The 20,869-nt window shown below is 39.3% G+C and overlaps 1 protein-coding gene across 1 annotated transcript; it reads right to left on the bottom strand.

Moving 5' to 3' along the window:
- Nucleotides 1–11,467: 11,467 nt before the first annotated feature.
- LOC120438925 (programmed cell death 1 ligand 1-like) lies at nt 11,468–14,622 on the bottom strand. The gene is made up of 4 exons (XM_039609529.1): nt 14,420–14,622; nt 13,583–13,632; nt 13,119–13,475; nt 11,468–12,944 (listed from the first exon to the last, which is right to left on the bottom strand). The coding sequence occupies exons 2-4, from the start codon at nt 13,623–13,625 to the stop codon at nt 12,811–12,813; spliced, it is 534 nt and encodes a 177-aa protein (XP_039465463.1). The 5' UTR covers nt 13,626–13,632; nt 14,420–14,622; the 3' UTR covers nt 11,468–12,810.
- Nucleotides 14,623–20,869: the final 6,247 nt, after the last annotated feature.

Genomic DNA, 20,869 nt, shown 5'->3' with positions numbered 1-20,869 from the left:
AACATATTAGTTCATGTTAATTTGGTTCGATGTGAATACATTAGGTTGGTTAAATTTCAATATATTAGCTTGGTTCAATAATTAAAATATGGTTCTATGTAAAAAAATCAATTTGGATCAATGCAAAATTTAAAGTTTCAGTCAAGTCTAGTAATATTGTTTATATCAACATAAAAGTATCAGGTCATATCAAGTGACTCAATTTGGATTCTATGAAGTCAAATATTTTGGATGTGACCATTGGACATCAATTTTTTTAATTTGAATAGGGTTTTTCTTTTTACAGTGAGTGTAAATGCAAGAATTTTGCAGGCTTTGTTGAAACTGCCACAATTTAACACTCAATGCCATAAACAGAGTTGATCCATGTTTCGATGGAAAGTGTTTCATGCATCAGCAGCTTTGAAAATCACTTTTAAAGTAATGTAGAACATGATCTCTCTCACTACCAGCGTCTGTAAAAACCCAGCAAACTGACAATCACCTCTAAACAAGGGGGTTAGTTTATAGGGTTTTGTTGTTGTTGTTGTTTTGACACACTGTGAGTAAGTTCAATACAGGACAATGCAGCTAACAGCCTTGGAAATGCTTTACATGAAATAAAACTTTTTAGAAAACAAGAATAAATGTAACGATCTGTTTTACCTGAATCAAATGTATTAGTTTACTTGAAATAAAACTTCTTTTGGAAACCCTGTACATGAAGTAAAAAGTATTGTGTTGTAATACATTTTTTTCTCATGTAATACATGAGACAATAAATCCCTGTGTAGTTAAAAAAAACTTTAATCAAACTGAAATGTTGCTGAACTCTGATGGACGTGTGTTTTACTTTCTCGTCAGTACGTATTTTTCAAAAATCTTCAGCAAGTTGATTTTGTTACCACAGTCTTGTTGACAAAGTAAACTAATGGGGATCACTAATGACACTGATGATACTGAACCTTAAGAACACTTTAATCAGTTAATAAAGATAACACAATCTTGATCTTATATAGCGTTCATCCTTTTTTATCATCACATCACATCCAGCCACATCTCAACAGTAAATAGTTTTTTTTATTCCAGAGTTCAGCTGTGAGTTTAATAAACTGCTGTTAAAAACTATAAATATATCCGGAGGTTATGAATGAAATGGAAAACATGATCTGCACAACTTAAGGTGATTATATCAACCGTTTACATGAATGTATCACGGTCCATGGCAATGAATTGTGGGACGGTGTTTTACTCTACCCTCTTATAAAGGATGGTCCAGTGGATCCTACGTTACAAGAAGTAGAAATGAGGCATAGAAGCTCCTTTCTTTAGTGTTTGAAAAATTACAACAGGTCTTATTTTGGCCGCCACGCAGATACGCTCGGGTCACGTCTGTTAGTCAGGAACCAGAAAAAAATAATATTGTGCTCCTATGCTGCCAGCTGGCTCTACTTATCCAAAATTATAACAGTTTTCTTCTGATTCACACTCACAAAGCGGACAAGGTGAGGAAGAGAGGAGTCAAGGGAACAACAAGTACCACAATGTCACGAGGCTTTAATAATAGCCTTAGTAATAATAATAATAATAATAATAATAATAATGAGGAGGAGGAGATGTTCGCAGTTGTCCCATGTTCATATATTATAGCTGTGGAGTCTTTTTATCTTTTAAAGGTGTCTGTGAAGGTTCTCAGTCATCCAGGTCATCGTAGTCAAAGGAGTTTGCAAAGAAAAGCGTCTGGACTTCTTTGAGTTGCTTGAAGACGTTTCACCTCTCATCCGAGAAGCTTCTTCAGTTCTAAGGTCAAATGGCCAGAGTCCCAGATTTAAACCCAGTGGGAGTATCCCCCAAAGAGGACAAAGGACCCCTGGTGATCCTCTAATCACATGCGACAAGGTGTGGCGGGTGTGGTACCTAATCAGCCAGGGTTTGGGTGAGCTCATTGTGAAACCTGGCCCCACCCTATCATGTGATTTCCTGAGGTCAGATGGCCCAGGATGTGAGTGGGCGTTAAGGCGTCTGGGAGGGAACTCAAAACTGGATTATAGATGGCAGACAGTTGGTGTCGTAAACCACCGCCTCTGTTCAAAGATGGTCGCTCACAGTGGACATAGATGGCCTCTTTCACTCCTCTTTCAAACCATCTGTCCTCTCTGTCCAAAATGTGAACGTTGGCATCCTCGAAAGAGTGACCTTTATCCTTAAGATGCAGATGGACTGCTGAGTCTTGTCCTGTGGAGGTGGCTCTTCTATGTTGTGCCAAGTGGCTGTTTCAAACAGCCACTTGAAACAGCGCATGGCACAACATAGAAGAGCCACCTCCACAGGACAAGACTCAGCAGTCCACCTGCATCTTAAGGATAAAGGTCACTCTTTCGAGGATGCCAACGCTCACATTTTGGACAGAGAGGACAGATGGTTTGAAAGAGGAGTGAAAGAGGCCATCTATGTCCACTGTGAGCGACCATCTTTGAACAGAGGCGGTGGTTTACGACACCAACTGTCTGCCATCTATAATCCAGTTTTGAGTTCCCTCCCCAGACGCCTTAACGCCCACTCACATCCTGGGCCATCTGACCTCAGGAAATCACATGATAGGGTGGGGCCAGGTTTCACAATGAGCTCACCCGAAACCCTGGCTGATTAGGTACCACACCCGCTTTCACACCTTGTCGCATGTGATTAGAGGATCACCAGGGGTCCTTTGTCCTCTTTGGGGATACTCCCACTGGGTTTAAATCTGGGACTCTCGCCATTTGACCTTAGAACTGAAGAAGCTTCTCGGATGAGAGGTGAAACGTCTTCAAGCAACTCAAAGAAGTCCAGACGCTTTTCTTTGCAAACTCCTTTGACTATCTTTTAAAGGTTAAAACACTTTCAAATGACACACCTGTTCATCCTCCTTCAGCCTTCTTTGTCCTCGTGATGCATTTTAAGAATGAAGGCATCCTTTGACCCGAAAAACTGAAACTGATTAATTTTTAAAGCAAGGAGGATGAAGGAAAAACAAAAGAATAAAAGGCAGGAAGTAAAGATATAAGCAAAGCTTCAAAATCCAACAGCAAGTAATGACCAAGATACAGCAAATTTTTTTTTTAAAGGCAAAGTAAAGTAATGGGACTAATATTATTTTAGTTTAAGATTTTGAACACTGGTTTCTGTAGAATATTTATTAAAGTTCATTAATTTATGAGAATAAAAATTAAAAATCTAATGTCCACTTTCATCACAGATCCAGTGACAAACTGCAGCCAGTAGGTGGCAGCACATCTCCTTTCTATGCTAACACCTCATCACAGCCACATCACTACTTACCTTAAGGCCTGTTTCAGTTTCCCACATTTTTAAGCACAGGGACAGGAAACAGGTTTTCATGGGCCATTGTTCAGCTAGTGAAAACCTGAGATGAATGAACTGTTTGCATAAAAAACACTGAAAACAAAAAACCCTCAGAACAGACAACTTTCATGAGTGCTGCTGACACAATCCTCCTCCACTGCCTGCAAACACAGGTGAGGTGAGGAGTTCAAAACTGTAGCGATGAATGAAAGATGTTTGATGAAGACAAAAAACACAGAAAACAAACCATCAGGACAGAGTTCAGTGTTAGCAAAGGTGAAAATGTGCAGGAATTCTGGTGTGAATATCTAGACGAGGGTAATTACAAAGGAATAAACACACAACAGCCTTCAGACATTTTCTCACTTGAACTCACTCCCAAGACAGACGTTTATTTTTACATTTCATGTAGCTTGCCATCACCAGTGTGCGAATGGGTGGATGACTGGATGTGTAAAGCGCTTTGGGGTCCTTAGGGACTAAGTAAAGTGCTATACAAATACAGGCCATTTACCATTCTTTGTTGCTCTTGTGTAAACACAGTGGTCAGCAGGACTTTGCACAAAGTTGTTCTCACTCAGATGTTCATGTAACATCTTATTCCAACTCCTGCCTGGTTGTTTCATGTATGGCTCACAATCTACTGGTGCATATAGACAGGCAGTTTTAACATCCACCTGATGTAAAACTGTGTTTAATTGAAATTGCCTTTTGCATCAACCCTCTGATACTGGTCAGATTAGCAATGTGAGAGAAGGTTTCTTCATAGTCTCCACCCATCTTCTGACTCTATCCTTTAGCTACATGCTTGTACTTTTCAGATCCATCAACTTTGTTTTTGACTGCACAGATCCATCTACGCTCCACTGGTTTACCCTGTGGCAAAGTGGTTAAGGTAGATGTGTCGTTTTCCTTGAGTGATAGTATTTCTTCATCCATTGCACTAACCCACTTTTTTTTGAGTTAGCTGAGCTTTCTGGTTCCTTAAATTGTAGATGTATCTTACACATTACTCTGTAACAATAATCCATGTTAGTCAGTACTTGATCACCACTGTCCTCGCCAGTTACATATTCACTTAAATACTCTGGCTCCTTCCTCGCTCTGGAAGAGTATGGTTCAGTCTCGTGGTTGATCTCACTCTCCTGTGACCTGCTGCTCATCTCAGGCACTGTTACTGAAACTTCATCCTCAGTATGAGTGTGTCCTGTTCTCACGTCAGTATTGTCTTTAGTCTTGTTGTCCTATTCTGTGTCTCAAAGTTATGATCATGAGTGTCCGATGGTTGAATTCTCCGCCATATTGGGCGTTAGAGAGCTTTCAACAGAGCGCGCTAGCTGTGTGTGTAGATGCAAGCTATAGGCCTATTTTGTGTGTGAGCGTGTGTGAGTGAGTACGGACCAGACGTGGTCTGTGTGGCTGATTGTTGTCTTGTAATGGGGAATAAAATGAGTAAGACTGCCTTGAAAGGGGATAGAATACATGGGAAAGTATTCACAGGGCAGCACTTAGTATGTAGATCCATGAAGGAAGGAAGCTAAATTTCGCACAAAACAGATGTGCCTGACGTCACTGTGTGTGTGCGCCCCAGAGGAGTTGAAAGTATGTGTGTGAAGCAATTTCCAACTGGGGGCAGCCAGTTATAGTGTGATGAAAAGTGATACATAGACTAGTGGACTAGATTATAGTAGGAAAGATGATTGAATTATAGTAGAGGAAAACAGAATGCTGAAGAGGGGTCTTGAATAAGTGGGACTAATAGATTGTTGAGTTTCTTGTTTCAGTTGTGTGGAGGAAGGTTTTAACAATGGCATACACCTGGTCACATGAGAAGAAACTCATTATGTGATAAGACAACAGGGTTATGTTGTGTGTTGTGTGGCTGATGGATGAATGTTTTGAGATTAATCTGGCTGATACATTTTCTTTTGGTGCAAAGTTGAACCTGCCATTTAGGTTTGGTATGATTTACCCTCCTGAGATGAAGAGCATGTGTCATGACCTGACTAGGCCTTTCTAAATTTTTACTTTCATAGTGCACTGAAAGTTTTGTTTGATAATATCTCTGTCATTTAAGCAGATCTACATTTGAATGAAAAAGCGCTATACAACATGTTGTTGGGAAACGGTCGCAAGTGAGCTTCTCCAAATTAAATTGGCTCTGGAGAAAGTCACTTATTTGGGACAATCAGAAAGCGAGTCCCCAGTCTAAAAGGATTCAGCGAGGTAATCCAGTCTAAATTCTTCTTTTTCCTTTTTGAAATGGCGTCATATTGCTGACAGTGAGAAACTTTATGTTTAATTCCCCTGCTGTGGTCAATGAGGGAAAAACAGTGGGGAAAAAACGGAGTTGTAAAGTTGAAGTTTATATTAACGCACAAGTTTTGTTTCTAGGCAGTTCTGCGGATGCAGACTCTGAGCGGAGCCAGGAGTTCAACAGATTTAACATGATAATTAAACTAATTTCATTCCCCAACACAGGGTGGCAGGGCTGGAGCAACGATACTGGAGAGGAGAATTTCTGATGTTTTCTAAGAAATGTTACTAATCTTTTCTTTTAATTTCCTAGCTCAGGGGAATTGACACATGGAAGTGTGTCAAAAGGGGGAAGTCGTGTTTTAACTTGAAACAATGGTTTCTAGTGGTTAATGGTTTCTCATTTTTATGACTTTTTTGGTAAAACTTATGCATAAATCATTATTTTCATGTTTAAGCATTAATGATTGAAATAAACTGAATAGCCTTTAGAAGATAAAATGCCTGTGTTCACGAGAAGCTGAGTATCACACTGGAGAGGAAACCGTGGGACGGCAGGCTGAATGAAACACATGCTTTTTGTGAAAAGGAGGGAAAAGGTTAGAACTGAAAATGGTTAATTTGTTTTTGATTTCTTTTACTAAAATAAGTGGTTATAATCATTTTCATACACACATTGTAAATGTGCTCATAAGATTTGGCACTCAGTTTTTTGAAGGTCATAAGCTTCGTTCGGCCTGACTTTCCGGACTGATATATTGTAGGAAATGACTTAGAGTGCCGAGGGGTAACTGCAGACATGCTTACACACATAGATTATGATTAGAATAAGTCCCTGGGTCAGAGAGTCCTGAATATGATATTCTAAACCAACTTTGAATCACTAGAAGAACAATGGATAACATTAGATTTATCAAGGCTAGGCAGAGAGGTGTTCTGGTTTTCTGTCTCCTACAGAAAAAGGAGTAGACACCAGACGAGGTCACAGAGATACAAGGATCCTTCGCAGCAGAGACAGACACAGAGACTGCCAAGACAGCAATTGGGGTCAGGGGTCATGCCGTTTGGGCTCCTGCTAGTCACCTCGAGAGGATGGATTCCATAAGCACAGCAATAACCACGAAGGGGTTGGTGGAAATCCAGGAAATCCAGGAACACCAGACCAACGAGGTTCGAGAGGTTCTTGGTAAAAAGGGGGTCACAGCTGTGACCCCAGAACACACAGATCTTTTGAAATTGGGGCAGAATAATCCCCTGATCTGTGTAACGACTGAAGGTCTAACCCCTGAGGTCAAAGAAAGAAGAGGAGCAGAGAATCACCCGACTGGAAGACACTGGTAGCTGCAGCAATAAAACAAAGGCTAAAAGCTCCTCGGACAGAGATTCTAGTCAGAGTACATTTGAAAGACTTAAGGTAGCACCATGATGAGGGTGGGGAACACTGAAGCACCAAAATAAAGTTGTGGGAGAACTGGAGAGTGATGGGAGTGTCATCTGTAACTACTGTTGTTGTTGTAAATATAGTTTTTCTTGCACCAGAATTGCCCAAACACAGAGGTCATCCCACACAGGGTCCACCCGTTAAAGGGGACAGAGGGCCTTAGGGCAAAAAGAAACAGACCTTGCAATGCTGGATTGTAAGAAGTGATGTCTTTAAAAGAGACCAAAGGGGAATTGTGAGATTATTAGATTATCTTATGTCACGTTGTACCTTTAATTAAAGATTTTGAAATCATTATGTAGTTTTAGTTTGCATTATACTCCTGACTTAGAAGAAAGTGATTACTATTAGATTTATTAAACTGATTTGGATTACATTAGACTGCTGATCTATTGTGAATCATCATCATCATCATCATCGTTTATTTGTATAGCACTTTAAGAACACACCAGGCAGACCAAAGTGCTGAACAACACAGATCAAAACAACTACAAAATTAAAAATACCATAAAATCATTACATAAATAAAAAGGTGTCAGTTTCCTACAGCGTTAAAAGCCAGGGAATAAAAATAGGTTTTCAATCTGGACTTAAAGACCTGCACTGATGACGCTTGTCTAATTTGGAGGGGAAGGTTATTCCAGAGCATCAGAGCCGCAATTGAAAACGCTCGGTCTCCTCTGCATTTCAGCCGTGACTTAGGGACCGAGAGCAACAGCTGCTCAGCTGAACGGAGCGAGCGAGGAGGAACATGTGGCTTCAGCAAATCAGATAAGTAGACAGGGGCCAGACCATTTAAAGATTTAAAAACCAATAAAAGGACTTTAAAACGAACCCTAAATTCAATGGGAGGCCAATGCAAGGAAGCCAGAACCGGAGTGATGTGATCGAATTTCCTACTACCGGTTAGAAATCATGCCGCCGCATTTTGCACTAACTGCAGGCGTGACAAGGTGCCTGACCCGACCCCTATTAAAAGGGAATTACAATAGTCCAGACGTGAGGTGATAAAAGCATGAATAAGAGTTTCCAAATTTGGTTTGGAAAGGAAAGGCTTAACCTTCGACAGGCGTCTGAGGTGATAAAAAGCTGATTTTACCACCCCATTTACATGACCTTCAAAAGTAAGCGCGGAATCAAGTTTAACACCAAGATTAGTGATTGAACTTTTCAGATGGGAGGTCAAATCACCAAAATCAACATCTGGAGAATCAGTAGAGCGATGCGGGCCATATAAAATTGAATGAATTACATTGTTTTATGATGCATTATACTGCTGATTTATAAGAGAATCAGAGAATCAGAGAATCATGGCCTTATTTGTCTGATTAGAAAGAACAGAACATACTGCACAGGAAGCCGAGGTCATAACTTTGGCTCACTGAGAGAGAGAAAGAATGTGGATGTTTAGGTTTTATGACTGTGGAAGGGGGCTGAAGCTATAAGAATGTGAGAAACGCTCAGACACTTTGAGATCTGCTGTGACCCTCTTCATGCACATCTCCCATCCGGATGGTTAATGCTCAGAAGTGTTTGTATGGAATAATAAGAACTGTATGGAATAAAATGATTGTTGATTGAGCATTTTTATACACCGAGTGTTGTTCTTCCTTCAGCCCAAAGATCAAAGAATTGGGAGATTTAACACATTACATAAGGAAAGTCACTGACTACAGTATTTTGGAATAAATACATGGGATGATCCATGATGTGGGACAAATTATGGCAACAGTAGTGGTTTAATGATTTAGAATAAACCTGCACATGGCACTTGTCTCTGTGGTGCTGCATACTTTATTACTCTTATGATCTACAGTTGTTGCAATTGTGAAGTTTGATTTAACTTACAGATTTGCCTTCCAGGATACAGGCTCCAAGTGGAGCTGGGAGTTAAACAAGCTTAACATTTAACCACTGGCTAATGTTTTTTTTTTAGATGGGTTACAGGCCTGGAGTAGAACTACTCCAAGGGAAAAGCCTTGGGGAATTTGTCGAAGAGAATGTGCAACTTTCTTGTGCATGTCTACTTGTGTGGATTTGACAAATGGCAAGGGCCATGTGGCAAAAGAGGAGTTTTCAAGTTTTAAATTGCAGGTGCCATGAGAAGAAGTGACTGAAGGAGATCGTCCACAAGATGGAAGCTGAGACCAGGAGAGAGGCCTCAAGAGGATCAGTGAGGAGCAGAGATCACCTTCAGCACAGCAGACATCCCACAGAGAGCCGTGCCACTGGGCTTCCTAGAAATCATCGAGAGGAGATTTTGAACAGCACAATCCCAAATAAAGTGAAAGAGATTCGACGTTGACCTTGAGGAAGACAACTACAGTGTACAACTTGCTCTGCCCTAAAACTTCAGCAAGGTTGGAACAGAAGCTGAGTGAGGAAGGGAGCGTGCCAGGCTCCACGAGGGATAGCACAGAACGTTAATTATGTTGGACATTTGGAAAGAGCTAAAAGTGATTTTTAACTATTCAAACTCTGCATACCTTGCACATATCTGTTCTCTTCCTCATATCCTTATCAGGGTCCCAGGGGATTGGAAGCTATCTCAGCTGCCTCACTGTGAGAGGCGGGGTAAACTTTGAATAGGTCACCAGTTTGTTGTAGGGTAAGACTTGTTGGAAATAATATAATGTAATCTGTCAATCTGAGTGAGTAGCAACATTCCTATCTCAGGATACTGCAATCAGTTTTTGGCAAAGTGACTTTTACATATCCTTTATTTATCCAAGTAAAACGTTTCTTTGACATCAAAGATGTCTTTCTGGGGAATGTGGATGCCTGAACCAGTCGTTTCCTGGCCCTCTTCTTCCACGGGTAGTCTTCTACCTCCCAGTCTTACATATTCTGGCTCTTCCTGCCCCCCAGCTCCCTCAGACAGCAGACATGGATGCTAAAATCACCAAGGATTAAAAAACTGTCAAATTTTAGAACAACACATCTGAAAAGTCTTTGATAAAATTCTTATTACTTATTACTTACTTATTAATTGGGAGGACGATATATGAGGACACACAACAAAGGGGCAGCAGAGTTTAGGAGTAACTCAAACAGCTGGAGTTCAAAACTAGAAAATGAATTGTGCTGTAATGTTTGATGGCAATGAAATCGTGTGTTGAGTATGGTGGCAGTATGGTCCGAGTAGGGCCCGTGGATGCGGTGTGGGGAGGGGGAGCTCTTCTGCCAGGGGCCAAGGTTCAGCAAGCATACACCCAGGCGTGCACACAGACACACACACACACACACACACGAACAGAGGCTGGGTGCATTCCTTGAATAACTTTGTTAGCAGAGGACACACTGGAACATTCTTCTACTATTTTAAAATGATCAGTGGGAAGTTAAAACGTGAGTATTCATTTCTTTTTTTAACCTTTTTAACCTTTAACCAGTTCATAGCAACATGAAATTTCATGTACTTAAAGCAAATGTCAAAGGCAGGAAGTATGCTGGTTTTCAGATGTGTTTTGAAAATATTAAAGATTTATTACACTGACGTGAGTGAAGAGTGTCGCAGTGTAACTCTGTTCTCATTATAGGTGATGTATCATTAAATCATCTGATTTCAGAGATTATTTTAAACAAGAGGTATTAAAACAGATCAGCAGGTAGAGAAAACATGAGTGTTTCTTCTTTTTTAATCTTTGTACATTTTTTAAATCTATTTAAAAAGTTTGATCTCTACAGTAGGAACGACTGGGATGAAGTATGTAAGAGGATTTTTTGGTGCTCCACCATCACAAAGTTTCTAAATGATTTATCTGAATTAACAACATCCACCATCACATTATTAGACAGCCCAGTGTCAAAGCAGACTGATTCTAACCAGTAAGAAAACTTTATATCTTTCCTTCATCTCATGATGTTTTTTCAAAGTCACAAAGAAACATTCTTGGCTGAAGTTAAGGAAGGGAAGCCTGTGGACTATTTTAATCTACAGATTGTCTTATGTCCAGGGCTGTTAATGACTTCTTTACAATTACTTTCTATCATGCTGTAAGTTTAAACACTTTAGTTTGTTCCTGTCATTCAACAGAACAGGACCAAGAAAGGGGAAATCAGCTTCTGCTGTCAAAGGAATTATATTATTTAAATAGTAAATACTGAGAGCAGAGTGGACTCGAGTGGAGGAGTAGTTCCTGAAATCAGTAAGATCTCAGTCTGAATGTCAATGCAGATTAAAGTATGTTTGGCTTGGCACACAGTCCTAAAAAATGGAGAAATAAACACAACAGGCACACAGAGACTTTAACAGAGTACCTGTGTACACAAGTAATGCAATCGTTTCTTACTATCTTTGTCCTCTAATCTTGAATTAGGAAGCAATAATATACAAAAAGAAATAATCGAAACAACAGTGACTAACACAGACAGATACAATCTACAACCTTCAACCAATTATGTTTGTTCTTTGATCAGTCAGACATAAACAAAGTTTCGATCCGAATCTTTATTTGCTGTTCAAAACTCTACACGCAGCATCTTTCTTTATCTGCTGTGAAGACACAGCAGCATTACAGCGAGGAGATAAATGATCAGATGGAAATATTTTTTGTTTGAATCTTTCATTCAAAATCAGATAAAACATTCAAAAGTGTTCACATCATTCAGTTTAATTAGTAAAAATAAAATCTAAAATAAAAAAAAACTGAACAGTTTATTGTAATGCTTTATTCAATAAAAAAATAAAAGGTTCATCAAGTTCCTGATAGCACATAGCATAGTTAACATTAGCGGAACATTTTATAATGACATAAATAAAAGATATAACACAAAATATAGAGTATTGTTATAAATCCTTCTATTACATTAAAAAAAAGGTCAAAGCCAAAATGGCATCTGACGCATAAATAGAGACTTATATATACAAGTAAAAGATAAACAGAAACATTTGGACATCAAGTATTTTTAAAAAAGCCCATCAGAAGTCAGAAAATCAGCTGGTGAGAGAACGATGGTGCAGTGGTTTGCCTTTCTGTGTAGAGTTTGCATGTTCTCCATGTCTGTGTGGGTTCTCCGTCAGTACTCCAACTACATCCCACAGTCCAAACACATACAGTGAGGTTAACTGGTGATTGTTCCAGTCTCCCGCATTCCTGAATTGGATAAGTGGGAAAAAAGGAAAGCATGGATGGAATAAACAGACATCACTGACTCAACAACTTGTTAATAGTTCCACACAAAGTTCCCACTCAACACTCAACATTGAATCTTTGGTGTTCAGGGTGGTGCAGTCAGCACTCAGATGAAGCTGGTGGATGTAACTTTGAATAAAGCAGCAGGAGGAGAGAAGTCCACAGAAGCAGTGACCACACCAGAAGCATCATTGACACTGACATGAAGGATTACTGCAGTAATCTCAGTTTCAAATTATTATGAACATCGTTTATGACAACTATTGGAGACAGAGCAGCTCGTTTACTAATTGGAAGGTTGATGATTCGATTCCTGGCTGCCACAGGCTTCATCTTTGAGCAACATACTGAACCCTGAGTTGCTCCTTATGCGTTCATCGGTGTATGAATGTTAACTAGAAAACACTTAGAGACAGAACAAAGTGTTTTCATGAATGTGAATGGGGGAATGAAGAATGCTGTATAAGGTACTTTGAGTGCTCAAGTAGAGTAGAAAGGGGCTCTATAAGAGCCATTTACACAGTTCATATCAACAAGAAACTTCATGTACTTAAAGCAGATGTCAAAGGCAGGAAGTATGCTGGTTTTCAGACTCTGTCCCTAAGAGTTTATGAAGTTTTAGAAATGCATAGAAGTTTGGTCTCTTTTGTTTCTTTCTCAGCATGACCCAAAGTAAAGGGCACAACATAAGAGAGCTAATACTAATGCTGCTGCTGTCAGGACAATTAGAATATTCTTCCAGTCCTCTCTCTCTTCTTGTGGTGGTGAAGTTGATCTCTGATCAGCAGCTGCTGTAAAAGACATGAAAATATTTACTTGTGCAGAAATAAAATGAAAACCATCAGGATGTTTGACATGAACAACACATCATGTTTTTCAGTTATAAATCACAAACATGGCAAATAAAAGTTGAACAGACCATAAATATAAAAGTGATCATTCAGGTTTGACTTGTTAAAACTTACCAGTGACGTTGAGTCTGCAGCTCGCAGAGCTGAAGCCATAATCTGTGTTTACTTGACATCTGTATTGACCCGAGTCCTCAGTCCTGAGTCTGCACAGCTGGAGTCTGATTCGTCCTTCTCTGAGGGCGTCTCTGTCACTCTGAACTCGTCCTGAAAACTTTTCATCCTGAGACTCTGAGACTTCAGCACCATCACGGACATAATCCAGGACTGAGATACTCTGTTCACTCAGTTCACAGTAGATTATTAGATATGTGGGGGATCTGCCTGTTTCTACTGTGAACGTCCACTCCAGTGTGATGTTGTGGTTCTCCTCTGCCTGATAGGAGGTCTGAGTCACATTCACTACAAATGATCCTGTTGAGGAGACAGAGAGAGAGAGAGGAGCAGACACTCTGAGAACTGGAACAAACCTGTTGTTGTGGTTTTAATTTGGAGTTTATAAAGTGAAGCTGTAAACTAACCAAAGACACAGGAGCTGAGGCTGAGAAGGATCCTGCAGATCATCTTCTCACTGTAAGAGGAGACAGATGAACACATGAGGTCAAAGTTCAGTTACAACAGCAACAAAAGACAGGCAGGATGAGAAAAATAAAATTGAAAATAAAAACTATATGCAAATTATAACAAAGATCTGAAATGAAACTGAGTGTTAAACATGATGGAAAGTCTCCCCTGCAGCCACCATATGTCTTTGACAACAGCAGCCTAATGTAATTTATGGTCCTGCAAATGTGTCTGTCTACATGTGTCTACATGTGCGTCCCTGTGCCGTCTGCAAAAGGCGAGTCACCATTTCTTTTTATTTTTTATTTTTTAAAGTCCTGTTTTAGGCAACTTTAATAATTAGCCTACACTCCTGTTAGACCAGGGTTCTTGAACTCCAGGCCTCGATGTCACAGTGTGCTGTGTGCAGGCAGGAGAAGAGGATGTATGCATATCATATATATATATATATATACGTATACACACATACTACTTTTTAAATCCACAGGTATTAAACATATACTTGCTTCAGCCATTGTTTTACAGCCATTTTTCTTATATTCTGTAATTTAAAAGGTTGCCTTTTTTTTTTGTTTGTTTTATTTGATTCATCAACAATGAACCAAACCAACTTTTGGTTTTTAGGTCAAGTGAAAAAATCTTACTCTATAGGGAGTCAATGAAGGCAAACCTGGCCTGCTTTTGACCACTGCTTCCATGTAAGTTAGGCTGTCTTTGGGGTACAATAACATAAAACTTTTTTTTTTTTTACATATAACACTAAACGAAAATGTAAGTAAACATCATCTACTTACTTCAGTTGTATGTCTTCTCACAGAAGCTTGAAATAAAGGTTTGTGCTCCTCATTAAATAACAAAATAAGAATTTAAGATCAACTTTCACTATTTTTTGTCCTAATAGGAAAGTTGAGCCCGAGCCCCCTGAATAAAACTTTTCCCCCTCCCTCTGTCCCTAACTCCATGTTTGGTCTCCCTTTCTCTCTCTGGTTACATGACACACTTTCCCCTTCAATATGACTTCTAACTCCCCACCCTCTAACTCCGCCTGTTGAGGGGAGGAGAAAAGTCACTAGTCCACATACATTCATGCTGCTGTGTCTTTCAGTGCAAATGTCCTCCACCATGGAGCCTGGAAGCTTTAAACAACCCTTAAAGGAATGTCAATGCAAAATGGGATCACATAGAATAACTGATTCAAATGTGGTTAATGTTTCATACCAAACTAAAAATACATTAAATATGACAGCGACCATGAAAAAAGCACAAAAGAAAACTAATTTGGCGATGCTTTCTTCTGAAAGACTTCACCAGACAATGCAGAGATGTCTCATGTGTAAGGTCATTTAAGGGTACTCTTTGCTTGCCATGTCACCTTAACCAAAGCAGAAGGTTAAGTGACGCATGCATTGGATTACCGAATGGGTGACACATTAAGGATCAGCACATGAAAACAGTCAGCGGCTAAATAGAATAATGAAAATTTGCTGTGCAGCCACAAGTCAGTCTGATCTCAGGCTTTAAAAAGGCCAGATTAGGTTTTGTAGCTCCTGTTAAAAAGTGACAGTCCACTCTCACATCAGCCAATTACAGTGGATCATCACAGAAACTTTACTGCAGATTAGTTTACTTGCACAGGTGTGGAAAGCACATCTGGATCCATTGCCTGCAGATGTTTCAGTGAAAGAAACTGAACAAACAGTACAGAGTCTGATGTAAATGACCTCTAAATAGAGTGAACAACTGTACAGATTTCACAGATTCAGTGAATAAATATCCATGTTTAAACTAAGGAATTATAGAAGAAGAAGAAACACTGACAGCTTGAATGTGTTGCATCAAATAATCTGAAACCTGCTTTTAGTTTGTCACAGGTTGAGTCATGCATGGAGGTCCCAGTGAGCCAAAGCTTAATAATCCAGTGTAACTGGTCAATGGCAAAAAATACTGCCTTACTCTCTAAAAATAAAACACTTCCATCAAACAAAGTATGACACAGTTAAATTTCAGGGATAACAATCTGCCCAGTTAGGAAGTCTAAACCACTGTGGATGAGCTTTGGCTGCTTTGGGGAAACCTGACAACAGGTGAACAGAAGAGAAAATGAGTCAAACTCCACAAAGTGAATGGTTCTGCAAGTGTTGGCTACAGACCATTGCTATCCCAGTAGTTTTACTATGATGTCAGTGAGTCTAAGACATGTTTGATCTACAACGCAAGAACAACCTACAGACCAGATGAAACTCTCATATGTCTTAAACAGAAGTGAAACAGTTTGGCTTGTCTTGTTATGTAGTTTCAAACAGGTGCAGTGTTTACAGTGTTATGTGAGAAGATAGTCAGACAGCTGTTTCCGCAGACTGTCAGAGAAATAAATTCATGATCATAGTTTGATCTGATGGGCTGCACAAAGAAGGAAGTGTTAGCTTTGTCAAGAGCACATAAGTCTGATTGGTCGAAACTAGTAGGCACTTCCGTGTTTTTATCAAGTCTGTGTAAACACTACTCATGTGGCACGTACACTTGCTCCACCTCTGGTTCACTGCTCTGTTTTTGTTATGATGTTGTCTTGTTGCTCTGGCTGTGCAGACATGTGCAGGCTGCAGCGAGCGAGAGAGAGAGAGAGAGAGGGCGGGGGGGGGGGGACACCATGTGCGGCTATCTTACAGCAGCAAATTAAAACAATTTGCACTGCGGTGGCTGCGTGAAAGGAACTGCCTACTGTGAAAACACCTCTAATTTAAACAAACACACAAAAATAAGCAGCACAAGAAACTAGATATCTGGAGACTGCAGTGGTTATTGATTAGTGTCACTGATTATCATAGTTGTTACTTTACCAGACTGGTTACCTATAAAGTATTTTCAGACATTAAAGTGATATATTTGAAATGTGTTGCATGTATTTTTTATTGGAGAAGAAAAAAACCCTTAAACCTGAACTATGAAACAAACTGAAGAATATAATGACTATGGATGACTGGCGAACTGTTAATCATCCAGTGTCCATTAGAATAGAGCAGGGATAGGACCAGTTGGAATGTAAGCTAGCATGAACCGAGTGCATTGTTTCCGTCAGCTGTTTTTGGCCTTTGGAGCAGCGGAGCTTCATCAGGACAAGCGAGGTAACTAGTGCTTGCCTTGTCAAAACTATGATTAAATACAACTTAAAACGTAACAAAGCACATCTGAAGCTGGTTTTATGATCAAGCAGAGGTAGCATGTTTGCTGTCTGCTCCACTCCAGCAGTGGCCTCACAGGACACCGCAAACATGATTTACTGAATATGATGCTGGACATACAACCGTGTCACCCTATTAGAGCACTTCGCTCTCGCACTGCAGGCTTACGTGTTGTTCCTGGAGTATTTAAAAGTAGAATGGGAGGCAGAGCCTTCAGTTTTCAGGCCCCTCTTCTGTGGAACCAGCTTCCAGTTTGGATTCGGGAGACAGACACTATCTCTACTTTCAAGATTAGGCTTAAAACTTTCCTTTTTGCTAAAGCATATAGTTAGGGCTGGACCAGGTGACCCTGAATCCTCCTTCAGTTACACTGTAATATGTTTAAGCTGCTGGAGGATTCCCTTGATGGATTAAATGTTTCTTCTTCACTTACCTTTTTTCACTTACTGTGCATTTATTCACCTCTCTCCATATAATTGTTCTTATTTTCTGGCTGTCATCCACGGTATGTTTTTTGTCTTGTCTTCCTCCCCTCAACCCCAGCCAGTTGTGGCAGATGGTCGCCCTTTGCTGAGCCTGGTTCTGCCGGAGGTTTCTTCCTGTTAAAAGGCAGTTTTTCCTTCCCACTGTCACTAAAGTGCTTCCTCATCTGATTGTTGTTTTCTCTGTATAAATATAAAGTTCCTTGAAGTAATTGTTGTTGTGATTTCACACTATATAATTCAAACTAAATTGACATTAAATAGAATATAAAGTATTTGAAATGAGCCCAACCTTAAAAATATGCTGCAGTAATTTGAATCATTTTCATGCTGATATCAAACATTTTCTGCAGAATAACGATTTTCACCTTTGAAACTTCATGCACAATTTTCCAGCAGTGAGGTGTTTCATGTCACTTCAGTTCATTTTTATTTCAAACATGTACATTCACCATCATTACAAAATGTCATTCCATTCTTTTGTTTGAAAAGGAGGAGGCAGAAGTATACATATTTTTTAATTTTTTTCTTAAAGAAGCAATAAAGCACTTTTTTTTAAAAACTCTAGAAATCACAACTAGATCTCATTTCCTTTAGTTTGACACATTTATCATGTAAATTCACAGGTTTGGCCCCCTTAAGATCAAATAGGGTGTATGTAGCTGATGATCTAAAATGAGTTTGATATCGCTGTCCTAAAGGAATCGTTTGAAAAACCCCTCACCATTTACCGTGATTGACGGTAAATAAATTCTGGTAATGGCGCAGATATTTATTTAACTAGAGAAGTAATGATACTTTACAATTCTTCAGCCCTGAAGGAAACATTTCTCCTACTGAAAACGCTACGTCCAGATGAATCTGAACAGAAACTTTTTGGGATTTTCTTACCTGGATGATTGAGGATGGATCAAGATCCGTTCTGACCTGTACAGTCTGTTGATGTTGTTTTTGTCCTGCATTGTAAATAAAGTTTCTTGACATGAATGTTGTTTCCTGTTGCTTCATGAGTAAATCTGAACTGAAACAGAATAATCTGAGCTGGAATCAGTCCATAGTGGGTTTGTGGAAAATCATCTTTCTCGCTTTTTTAAAGTTCTTTCTTAAAGTTCAGTGTTGACGTCACAAAATTAAAATATGCTGTAAAATTTAATATAACAATAAACAAGAATTTGATGAACAACATATGCACTGGTATAAGGACATGTTTATGTATATCTAAGAATATTACAGCACACTGCATGCTATTCTTCTTCATATTGACGTCGTTGGAGGAAAACAGGTAAACTTATTATATATATTATCTCCTTCTGCACTGCTGTGTGAGCAGCTATTAAAAAAGACATAAAAATTAAATCAGCTTATTTATATGTACTTACTAACATGTCAGAGGTTTCTGTTTAGACAGAGGTGCTAAATACCCTCACCCAAAAGAAAAAACAAGCAAACAAAGAAACAAAAACAAAATAACAACAATTGTTAATCCATCTTCTGTTTTGTGGAATATAGATTTTTAAATTTACAGAGTCCTTCTCCCTCGTGGACTTTACCTGTGCAGGTGAGTTTTATATCAAAATTCTATTGATTCATTTCATACTGCAGCTGAGCGCTGTTAGATGTTAGAGCTGCTTTAGTTTCGGCTGTTCACAGAGAGGACGCAGGTCTCCTGTCACCAAACCTCTTCTGTCATGAAAGTGGGTGTTAGTTTTTAGATGTTCTCACACACAGTTTGGTACTAGTATGTTGTGAAAAGAAGATTTTTCTGTAAAACAAAAAGTTCATAACCGCCTCGCTCATTCTCAGCTGTCACCAGCAGAGGGCGGTGTAGAGGCAACAGCGGATCTAGAGAAATGTTCTCAAGGATGCATGCGTTTCTTTACATACATGCACGTGTTACATTATATATACACACACACATATATGTATATATACACACACACACACACACACGTGTATACACACATACACGTATACACACACGTATACACACACACACACACATACATACATGTATGTGTGTATATATACACACATATATATATATATACATATAAAGTGAACACATATTCGTGGTTATATATTGTTGTGGGATTCAGTGTCGGTGAAAAACAAGAGACAATTTGCTATTGAATTAATCTATTATTTAATTGTCCACACTTCAAAACTCTTGCACCTAATCCATAATAAACATCCTTACGAGGCATGTCTGGACTGTGTTATATCATGAGTAATAATTTTAAAAAATCTATTCACATAAAACACACACACACACACACACACACACACACACACACACACACACACACACACACACACACACATAATCTGTTTCTTAATTCATGTTCTTTAAAATACAGTGTGTGTTTAAATATCACAATTATAATAATCCATATTTATGTGGACATGCATATTAGATCGTTTTAAGTGAAATATAAGCCCTCCAGAAAGGCAGGAAAAGCCCTGTAACTTACTTTAAAACTAAATATGTTCCCTAAAACGGTGACAGAGCTACAGACCCATGACAGCCTTACCCAGTGAGCCAGCAGCTGTGACCAGCACTACTTGTGCAGTTAATAAAAGGACAGGTAATGTTTGTCGCGCTGTTACACACACAGCACGCTCATTTGTTTCAGTTCGTCAGTTGCCACAAGACAGCTTACCAACGTGTACGTGATAAGCTAATACTCCTGTGTGCTGTAGACTACAGTGTGCGCTGTACACCTACTTACTGGTTGTGTCGCATCAGTCTGTGTCTCTGAGTTAGTTTGTGTTTCTCCCACAGCTCCGGACCGCCCAGGCAGAAAAAAATCCGCATGCTCTTTGTGAGCTCGTTCCCGGCTCGTAACCAGCGCGCTTTGCCGTCAAGGGCGATCATTGGTTAATGGTCATAATGTGACTGATGCAAGCCAGATCCTTTTATTTAGTAAAAAGGTGGTGTGAGCTCTTTGGAACTTTATGTTTTTTGGTAAAGCTGCTCTGTTTCCTTTAAATCACCACTTTCCTCTCTCAGTTTCTACCCTGCTGTCATGGATGGCTTCTCTCAGCGTGCTCCTGTCTTTGTGTTTGATTTCAGCATCTGCCGGTGAGTTAAACCAGAAAACAGATTATTTCTATTTGTAAGTAATGTTTAATCTGTATCATTCTGAGTAATTTCTTTCACACGTTAAAAGATAATTTCAGGATTTTGTTTGGAGCAGTAAATGTTGCAGTCAAATAGTCCAAAATATAACATTTTCGGTCTTCAAATCACTGTTTAATCACCTTGATGGAGATTACAACAGCTAATAATGAGACGGTAGCTGTAGTTAACAGTACAAACTGTGGAATGGTGTTGTCTCTGTTTTGAAGGTGTTTTGAGGATTTTTTTTTTTTTATTTAAGTTTCTTGGATTGTGGTTGAAAGGGTGACATGGGCTGTACACATTCGGAGCGGATAGGAAGTCTTTGAGGGCCATATACACCAGGTTGGTCAGATCAGTGTTAGCATATAATTCAACAGCAGACTGAACTCTTTTGAAGTTTGCTTGGGAGGATTTGAGGGGTTTTTTTGTTTGTTTGTTTTGTTTTTGAGTGACATTCCAGTC

Source organism: Oreochromis aureus, linkage group 3 (assembly GCF_013358895.1).
Source record: "Oreochromis aureus strain Israel breed Guangdong linkage group 3, ZZ_aureus, whole genome shotgun sequence".
NCBI lineage: Eukaryota > Metazoa > Chordata > Actinopteri > Cichliformes > Cichlidae > Oreochromis > Oreochromis aureus.
The sequence above is the reverse complement of the archived record's forward strand: the minus strand, read 5'-3'. Positions and strand labels throughout refer to the sequence as shown.

Coding starts and splice junctions, on each gene's coding strand:
- LOC120438925 (XM_039609529.1), bottom strand. CDS start 13,625: ATGATCTGCAGGATCCTTCTCAGCCTCAGCTCCTGTGTCTTTG. Junction 13,476..13,582: donor CCTCAGCTCCTGTGTCTTTG/GTTAGTTTACAG, acceptor TCTCCTCAACAG/GATCATTTGTAGTGAATGTG. Junction 12,945..13,118: donor CTGCAGACTCAACGTCACTG/GTAAGTTTTAAC, acceptor TGTCTTTTACAG/CAGCTGCTGATCAGAGATCA.